Source organism: Vombatus ursinus, unplaced genomic scaffold (genome assembly GCF_900497805.2).
Source record: "Vombatus ursinus unplaced genomic scaffold, bare-nosed wombat genome assembly UNPS02014848.1, whole genome shotgun sequence".
Taxonomy (NCBI): domain Eukaryota; kingdom Metazoa; phylum Chordata; class Mammalia; order Diprotodontia; family Vombatidae; genus Vombatus; species Vombatus ursinus.
The window spans coordinates 1669038-1679399 of NW_020954626.1; the positions used below are offsets into that span (position 1 = coordinate 1669038).

General features: G+C 33.4%; 1 protein-coding gene across 2 annotated transcripts in view; it reads left to right on the forward strand.

Moving 5' to 3' along the window:
* Nucleotides 1-10362, forward strand: part of USP8 (ubiquitin specific peptidase 8) — a 79415-nt gene that overhangs the window by 17034 nt on the left and 52019 nt on the right. The window contains exons 2-4 of one of the 2 annotated variants that reach the window (XM_027840832.1): nucleotides 599-765; nucleotides 4671-4815; nucleotides 9062-9147. In XM_027840832.1, coding sequence (XP_027696633.1) covers nucleotides 662-765; nucleotides 4671-4815; nucleotides 9062-9147 — 335 coding nt within the window. In that variant the 5' untranslated portion in view covers nucleotides 599-661. The remainder of the gene's footprint in view (nucleotides 1-598; nucleotides 766-4670; nucleotides 4816-9061; nucleotides 9148-10362) is intronic. The other variant, XM_027840833.1, reaches the window with a different exon arrangement.

Sequence of the window (10362 nt, forward strand, 5' to 3'; positions counted from 1 at the left end):
GGAAAAACAGATCTATCTTGAAATGAAGCTTAATAGATGCTTTATTTGTAATAGTAGTAAACTAAAAACTTATATACTCAGTGGATGAGAAATAATTGAACAGACACTTGTAAATCCATGTAAGGGAATGCTGTTATGCCATTTAAAATGACAAGGGAAATAATGTTGGAAGAACATATAAAATAATGCAAAGTGAAGGAAAAAGTATAGCAGTATGTATATTGTCTACAACTATATATGAACATGTAAACTGACATGAGAATGAAAGTCACTATTATTAGGTTGTTTAAATGTAAAACTTAAGTAGTTCTGATAATATGGTATATGGGGATTTTGATTTTTTTTCATTCTTGTTGAGATTAAGTATATCATTTAAAAATCAAATTTGGGTTCATTTTGGGAAAAAATATAATTTAAACTTTGGCCCCATGTGTATCTTTAAATTGGAAAAAAAAAAGAATCATTACACACACGAAAATAATTCATGTTGTATGTAGATTCAAATATAGATTTTAGGAGTTTTATTCATTTTGGTACTCAGTTGAATTATTTTAATAGTGAAAATAACCGGCATTCCGAAATTTTTATTTTGTTTCAGAAAAGAACTGCTTTTAAAGACATTCCACCCATTGTGAAAGGGTGAAAGTAAATAGTGTTCACCATGCCTGCTGTGGCTTCAGTACCTAAAGAGCTCTACCTTGGTTCCTCATTGAAAGAACTTAACAAGAAGACAGAAGTTAAAGTAGAGAAAATAAGTACTAAGAGGTATAATTATTTTAAAATTTTATATGTGATATTAATTCACTTAAAATGAGTTCACATTTCCACATTGTTAAGGATATATTTCACCTAAATCAGTTTGAATCAGACATCACATAAATAGAATAATAAGACCTTAAAAAGGTTGCGATTTAATATTGGGCATTTGACTTCCTGCTACCTACCACATGATGACTGTCTCAAGGTATCTGAAAGGCTTTCTCTCTGGAAGAGGAGGTGTGGAAGCACCAGAAAGTTAGCTTTCAGTTCATTATAAAGGAGAATTCCCCAGCAGTTAGAGTTGTCCAAAATTGGAATGGATTACCTTGAAAAATAGCTTCCTGTGGCTTCAAATATTCAAGTGGAAATTGGACTCTTTGTCAGATATTGTTTAAAGGATTGCTTTTTGGGGAGAGAGTTTAAATATCAGGCCCTTTAAGGTCTCTTCCAATTTTATGATTCTGTGACTTTTTTTTTCTGTTAAGAGTTGTTTGAATACTCAAAATAAAGCAAAATAGTTATTCTGATAGTAAATTTTTTTTTGTCCTAAACCAGTGAGTTCATTTTGTGGAGAATTCTCAATATAGGAGCTCGTTCTATTGATTTAGCTTGACAACTTACCTGTTAACTTACAGAGTTGCTTGTGATTGGGAGAGGTTAGAGACTTGCCCCTGGTCATGTAGCCTTTATGTATCAGAAGAAGCACTTGAACCCATACAACTTGACGTTATCCACTCTGCCATCCCACCAAGAGCAGTTTATAGGAGAAACTGAAGATAAACAAAGTTTATCTCTTTGTCAGACTCAACAAACACTATTTTGATGATCAGTCCTCGGAAGAGTCAGTTGTCAGTTAAATTAATATGCCATTGGGCAAAGGAAAAAAATTTGTAGACTAGACAAATAGAAGCATCAGACAAAATGGAATCATATCAAAACCATCACAGATATATAGACTGTTTAAAAGGTTTTTTAAAGGTCAGTTTAGGTACAATTAAATATGTTCCTTTATTGATGGATGCAGTAAGGTATATCTCCTACTTTTTGGCTGGTGCCTGAAATTCTACCGTGAGAAATTTATTTCTTTAGCTTACAGTTTTGATCCCTGTTAAAACGCCCATATATGAAGAAGTAACACCGTAAGTCATTATTAGCCAATTATAATATGGGGTAAGTAACTTAGAGATAATTTGTTAAAAGGTTTTAAAGAGGTGAGAAAGGAAGCTCATAAGAGTACTATGCAATTGAAATGAGGTAGAGAGGAGAAATCAGGGTGTAGAGAGAGATGTTAAGGGGAGTTCTGGGCACCAACCACAGACTTACAGTTTTGTTTGGAGCCAGCCTATTTATATAACATTTACATGAGAAGCAACATCATATGGTAGAAAAATGCATGATTTAGAGTCATTTATACAGGGTTCAAATTCCAGCTCAGCTATGTCTGACTTTGGGCAGGTCATTTGACTTGTGGGCCTCATTTTCCTCTTTAAAATGAAGGTGTTCGATTATGTGGCCTAAAGTCTCATCTTGTAGAATCTTATATATTTAAAGGTACTGTAAAATATTTATGTCAGGTATTAATAGCAATAAATATAAAGCTCCTCCTGCATAGATTGCATTGTGTTAGTCATAAAATTATGTCATTATTTGTAATAATTCATTTATCTATAATATAAGTACTAACCTTGACTTACAGAGGAATAAGGATTTTCTAATAAGGCTTAGGTGCACAAATATGCTCAAGTGGGTTTGTTAGTTATCAGAAAAGCAAAATTTAAAAAAATTATTTGAAGATGAAGATTTAAGAGTATAGAATAAGGATTGCTTTGTTTGCTTTTATGATGGCTTCTATTCCACATAGTCAGAGGGAAGTAGTCTATCTGCTAACTTATAGAGTGAGAATTCTTAGGGCTCTACTTTTTTTTTTTAATTTTTTAAATTTTTTTTCAATTTTTAGGCAATTGGGGTTAAGTGACTTGCCCAGGGTCACACAGCTAGTAAGTGTCAAGTGTTTGGTCTGAGGCCGGATTTGAACTCAGGTCCTCCTGACTTCAGGGCCGGTGCTCTATCCACTGTGCCACCTAGTTGCCCCAGGGCTCTACTTTTTAAAATTTCATTTTCTGTTTTGTTATGTTTATTGATACTACTATGTATATTCTCAGTAATACCTTATTGGAAAGTAGCTTGAACTTAACCATGCATTTTACTATAGGGAGTATCTTGGAAAGTATTACCCAGCATACATACGCCAGTTGGCCTAGTAGCAGTGGGGATTCTTCAGGCTTTTCTGCCACCACTGTACCTATTATAGCTCAGTTTTTGCCCTCTCTGTGTGGAGGGAAAGAAGGAAAAAGGGAGTGAAGGAAGAGAGAATTATCTATATAGTATATGCATGGCCCAGCAAATACTCTGTCAAGATGTGCTCTGGGCTTTCTTTGAGCATTCCTGGAGGGTTTGTGAGACCCTTCTGTAGTTACTAGGCACTGATTTGCCTCATCCTGAAGTTGAGAATGATGTCCTGTAGTAACATATTACCGTTTTCTCTTAAAAAAAAAATTCTTGAAAGTTTAAGCAGAAATCATTTGGCTCTTAAATTGGGGTAAATGATTAGGTATAAGCAACTTGAAGTTCTAGCTTAGCATATATTAAATGTAAGACTAGGGTAGTGATAACAAGGTTATTCTAATGTAATAAAACTCTATAATTTAGTTGGATGGGTCCTTATCCAAATTTGAATTACAGACTGAAAGAGAGGTACTTTTATTACCTTCAGAGACAAATAGTAACAGGACAAAAAGCTAGTAACATATTACCAGGTAGAAGCCATAGATAACTTTTTCTGTTAAATTTGGAGTCAAGATCTCAGCAGTTTTAAAGTGACTTTTTTTTAAGTTGACTAAACATTCATCCTGTAATAGCTTGCACTCTTAATTTGATTAGTAAAATTTATTTTTTCATAATTAACAGGTATCTCCTGCCTCATGTTGATTGCATGTAAAATAGGACCTGAGGCAAAACAGTGTTTTATTTGGCAGGCCACCTGATTTGTGTCTTGGATAATTGGTCAAATAATATTATAGAGTGATTTCATGATAATATTATAGAGTGATTTTCAAGATGGGATTTGTTTGTGATGTAGTAATGATGCCAAAGTTAGCTGAAGTCTCTTTAAATGAATTCCATGAAAAACTCTAATTGTTTAATATTAATGGCATTTTGTGGAAATGAATTACATTTTCAGAAGTAACTTCCTTAACTCAATGTGTAGGAGCTTTAAAATAGAGCTTAGCTATGCCACTCTTTAGAAAATTAACCAACTGAAAAAAACGTGAATCAAACCCAATAAAGAGAGAGATGTCATGTACTTCTTTCCTTCCCCTCCCCCTTCCCCTGTAGTCACACCTTCTTCCCAACTTCTGGATGTTGTTTTGATATCTGGTTGAGTGATAAGGATAGATTTTGTTTAGTAGTTTTGGTGATTAAAAGTGGCAAAGAATAAGAAGAACTTAAGAGTACTTTTACTTTAAGGGAGTTTTGCTCTCTTTTCTTACATGCAGAAATTGTTATATAATCAAATTTTTGTTGTAGAATGTGATCCTTACCAAAGATAGGGATTAGAGGAAGTATTTCTAGAGGGTGATTCATTGTATAGAATTTGTTTTTAATCTGAACTATTTTCCAGAATGTGGAAATAATTTTGTTTCCATTAAATAAACATTATTATTTATAACAGAATTTTACCTATAGTAGAAAGTTAAGTTTCTGTCTACCTTAAATTCAGATTTTAAGTTCTAAACTAGTAGGACACCAAAAATGAGATTTTTCTGTATTAAGATATCTCTGAATTTTACTTACCAATTGTTTTAATGCCATGGGCAATGTCAGCTTAATTATTTATTCTCCAATTCAAGTTATGTGCAGAGCGCCCTGAAGATCTTCAGGACAGCAGAAGAATGCAGATTGGACCGTGATGAGGAAAAAGCCTATGTACTGTATATGAAATATGTAACTGTTTATAATCTTATCAAAAAAAGACCTGATTTCAAGCAGCAGCAGGTATGTTGTTGTTGTTTTTCCTTTTTCTTTGGCCGTTAGTTTTTATAAATAGGGGCTATCAAATGCCTGTAACTGGTTACTAATTTTTAAGCACATATACAAATCAAATTTCAGAACTCATAGTATCGATTCAGTGAACACAAATTCAGTGAATGTGTGGGATAGGAGAAGGCAATTTACATGTCAATTTAATTTCATTATTTGCAGAAGTGTTTCTTTGGTTTAAGCCAAGTTGACAATAGGCTATAGATTTTTTCACCTTTGGTTACTGTTTTAATGAAATTGTCCTAGGTTTTATGGGAGGAATTCAAATTTTTTCTTATCAAGTAAGTGACAATATAATAAAAGTATATCTGTCATTGCTTTCATGAAATACAAATTTAATCATAGGGGAATTAGATGTTTGCCATTGCTCACATTATGTAGTAGCCATTCTAAAGATAAATTTACTAAATTACTAAACTATTTCCGATTGTTTTTGTTGGACAAAGTGTATTCTTTACACTTAGTACAATGTCTGGCATATAGGTGCTTAATAAATGTGTGTTGATTGATTGATTCAGTGGGTTTCTTCTGTGGGGCAGGGCCTGTTCCTCTATTATTTTGAGAATGTAGACAAATGAGAAGAAAAGGAGACTAAATAAAGTGATGCAAAAGTACATAGTTGAGCTGAAATTGGATTGGTCAATTGAAAGTAAGAAGAAAACAACAGAGAATAGATTAAGGAAATAGCATGTTGGGGAAACCTTGTAAATTATTAGAGATTATTATACCAGCTGAGAGCAAGGTTTGTTATTGTCCATTTAGAAGATTGTTCATAGGTTACCTGTTTTGGTAGAGAAGCCCTTTGAAAGTTAGTATTGGCTTTCAGTATTGAGATGATTATATTCTTTGTGTGTAACATCTAGTTGTTTTAATTAAAAGACTTAGAAAAATAACAACTTTTCTTTCTTCAGATATCTTTGTCTGCATAGAACATTGAAATAATGTCATTTATTTTGATTATTCATTAAGGTAACTATTTTGAATATTTCATGGCTGTTTCTGTTTCAGATTTTTCTTTTTTATTAAAGTTATCTCAAATTCGTTACTGATGTAACCTAAATATTACACTCCAGTTTTCTAGAGGGACCCATTTTCAGTTAGTGCAATGATCTAATCTGCAAATGGTCCAAGTAGCCTCAATGCATATTTGCAAATGGATAGAAGAGATCTGCCCAAATTCAAACTAGTTTTTGTAGTCTCCATATTAATGGTTTTATAATATATACTAATGAAATTGGCTTACCGAGAAAAGACTTGACTACCATAAACATTTCCTTCCTTCCTCCCTCCATTTTTTTAAAAGATGATTTGAGGTATTTATTATATTTCCAAATAGTTCTTCCTATTCTGGGAGACGGGGGAACTGGAAAGGTAGTGTGGTATGAGATTGCTAGATTGGAATCAGAAATTTGGTTTTGAATCCTTGTTCTGAAACTGTCTTGTTGATCATGGGCAAGTCACTTTACTTCTGAGGAACTGAGCTTCACTTTCCTCATTTGTAAAATTGAAATGATATAGTACCTGTCACATAATATTGTTGTGAGATAAGGGCTTTGTAAACTTGAAAGCACTTTTTATTGCCATGGCTTTATAAGTAGGCTACTCAAACCCTAATCCCAATAAAATTCTTTTATATTGTTTTCATTTGCTCTTCCCAGGGTATTCCTCTTTCTTTCCCCTAAGCATGGCTTTCCCAGTACTCTTTGTTAGGACACATTGGCATAATAAAAATATATACCTCTTTGTACCTCTTGGTGTTGTGTTGTTTTGTTTTGTTTTGTTTTGTTTTTTCTTTAAAATAGGGAATGGGAAGATAATCTAATCTGTCTAGTAACGCACATAAACTATGTAACCGTTTTCATGGAGAGTGAAGTTTGGCTAACATGTTAGTTTTGGCTGCTGGAGAGGAAGTAACAGAGTATAAGTTATGTTTTTACTAAATGATAAAGTATTTATGCCATCCACATTATTAATTAATTTACTGGCATTTTTCTTACATTTTGTGGGGAAAAAAAACCATTTGTATGTATGTGAAATATAAATCTCAGACTAATAAAATTTTGATTAGATGTATGATTTTTTTAAAAAAAATATTACAGCATTCTCAATATTCCAGAATGAAATGGGCATGTTCATATTTGTAAAATTTTTGGTGGAGGAGGCAGAGAACTTATTTGGAGTGGGAAGATTATTAGGAGAGTGATGCAGTCTTTTAGTGTGAGTAGAAATTAAGAATATTGGTAAGGCATGTATTAATGCTAGTAGTGCTCTTTTAAAAAATTTATTAAAAATTTGAAGATATTTCAAAACCTTTACCAAACCAAGCAAGCAGTTTAAAAATTCATTATTAAATAAAGACACAATTGGAAAACTAGTTTAAAGTTGGAGTTATGTTCTCTATTACTAATTTTCAACTGGCATGCCCACATATAGAGAGAAAAATTTTCTCAGCAAGCCTAAACTGGACGTTTTCACAGATAGTTTTTCTCATTTGTAAACAGGTACTTTTCTAAATTTAGGCTATAACATATCAACACATTTATATTAATAGTTTTCACATATATTGCTATAGAAATCTTACACTGAAAAGAATTTTTATAATTTAAGAATAATGTTAATTTTCCTTCGTGAAACATTGAACTTTGTATCAATGAACATTTTTTTGCCAGTTTTATTAGCTCAGGATCCCATATGCCATATGACCTTTGATAAAAGAAGTATTAAACATGATTTATTCTTATGGTAGATTCATAAAATCTCTAAAAGTGTAAAACAATTGAACATTGCCCCCAGGATATTTCTTTTTTAACTGAGGAAGATTGTCTGATGAGCAGTTGAGACTGGTATTTCCTGAATTCTAGGCATTTGATTAAATTATTATTATTCTTTTATTTATTTATTTATTTTGGTGAGGCAGTTGGGTTTAAGTGACTTGCCCAGGCTTACACAGCTAGTAATTGTCAAGTCTCTGGTCTAAGGCTGCATTTGAATTTAGGTCTTCCTAACTCTCTGCCCGGTGCTCTATCCACTGCATCACCTAGCTGCCCTTTGATTAAATTATTCAACAAATATTTATTGTATCCCTGTCATTCATTTAATAAGTACTTATTAAGTGGCTATGTGCCAGGATGTTATGTACCTATTATGAGCTGTGCTGTTATGCACCTATTATGCACAAATCACTGTGCTCTTTGCAGTTATACTGAGAAGTTATAACAAATGAAACGTGTTTTGGTCACATCCAGCCCTTCAGTACTCATATAGAGTTATCCTTAGCCACTCAGGTTCTAATAAATGTCCTATTCTAATAGTTATTTCTTAGTGCCTTTGTGCTCATTAACACATTAAGAAAATAGAGGTCAACAGGTTTTTATTCTTTTAGGCAAATACAATAATTATTTTAGGGAAATATTTTGTGATTAAAAAGTTCACACAGTTCTGAAGTTTATGTCTTTTTCTTTTTTCTTTTTTTTTTTTTTTGTTGAGGCAGTTGGGGTTAAATGACTTGTCCAGAGTCACACAGCTAGTGAGTGTTAAGTGTCTGAGGCCGAGTTTGAACTCAAGTCCTCCTGACTCCAAGGCCGGTACTCTATCCACTGTGCCACCTAGTTGCCCCCAGCTTATTTCTTTTTAAGGCTTAGGTGTTTTCTTCCTGTTAGGAAATAAACATAAAATGGTTATGGGGACAAACCTGTCACTTTTTAAAGCAAAATATGCTTTGTAGCTACATATGAGCTGCTTTTCTAATCCTAAGAATAAAGGTAGGAGGAAATCGCAGCTACAAAATGTGTTCTGTTATAGAAAACAGTACTTATTTACTCATAAAAATATAATTACTAGCATTCTCACATATAATATAAAGAAAATACTAAAAGGAGATGTAATTAATAGCATTCTCACAGATAATACAAGCAAAGTTCTAAAAAGGAGCTTTACAGACAAAAAAGGTTTAGTATTCATTACTCAATACTTTAACCATAGGGAGAGATGAAGGAGTTATCTTTGGAACATACTTTAGATTAAATGTTTTAAGTTTGAGCTAATGTAGTTTATACATTAAGAAAATGTCTTTTTCATTTAATCATAAGGACCATGATCATAATGTGGTTGTTGGTTTTTTCATTATTGTAGTGCTTGTAGACTATTCTGGGAGATCATTGGCCAAGACTAACATTATGGGATGGTTTTCCTACAATTTTAGGACTACTTTCATTCAATGCTTGGACCTGGGAACATCAAAAAAGCTATTGAAGAAGCTGAAAGACTTTCTGAAAGCCTTAAACTCAGGTACATATATTATGAAATCTATAAAATATGCACAACTAAAATCGATGGAAATAATATTTAGAATTTATGCCATTGTCATTAACCTTGAATATACTATCTTTAGCATTTAGAAGTAATTTATGAAGTACAGAAATTCAGGTCTGTGCTTAACATTTATCTTGCTATGTTCTGTTATGTCTTATGCTATCATTTAGGGATGTTGTAATAGTGAAATGGTGGATTGTAAGATTAACCCAAATTGTTGTTGGTTGCATTTACTGTATTTTTTTTGCCGAATTTAGATGGCTTAGCACCTCCTTAGCAAGAATAACTAGTGAAAAATAGGAAGCTACCTAAATTCATCCTCACCCCCACTCCACTTCCCCAAGTCTTCTGTGTTACTCACTCTGGGTGTGAAAATTTCTCATTAGTTACTGCCCTGCTCTGAAACCTTCAGTGATCCCCTAGAGCCTGTGAGTTAAAATACAACTGGTTAGCCTGGTGTTCAAGGCTCTCCCTAATCTGGCTCTAGCCTTAGAGAGAGGCAGGATGGAGTGTTGGAACTGAAGTCAAAAAGACCTGAATTCAGATACTTAGTAGCTTTCTCACCCTGGCAAGTCACTTAATCTCTCTTGACTCCATTCCTCATCAGAAAATATGGAGGCTGGACTTGATGGCCTTTAAGGTACTTTGCAGCTCTAAATCTATATATCTGATCGTTATTTCCTTTTACTTCCCTTCATTGACTTTACATTCTCACAGGCTGGGTTATTTCATTTCCTGCTTCATACCTTTGCAAAAGTGGTCACACAAGCCAGGAATATACTCATTTCTAACCTCCAGCTCTTAGGAATCCCTTGGAGGGGAGTAAAGGGGGGGGGGCGGTGAGGAGGAGGAGGGTGTATGGTGCCACACTTCATGACAATGAAGTCTGAATATTTTCTTTTATGGGGTGTTTATAGTACCTTATTGTAAAATTTGGGTTAATGTTTGCATTCCTAAGTGGAAAGATGATGTTTGTAGTTCACGAGACTTTTCTCATTATTAGGGTAGTTGGAGGGAATATATATAGACAGAGGGCATAGGGTGAGTTGAATATGAAGGGATGATATCTAAAAAATAAAATTAAGGGGTGAGAGAGAGGAATGTACTGGGAGGAAAAAGGGAGAGGTAAGATAGGGTAAATTATCTCACATAAAAGAGGCAAGAAAAAGCTTTTACAGTGGAGGGGAAGAG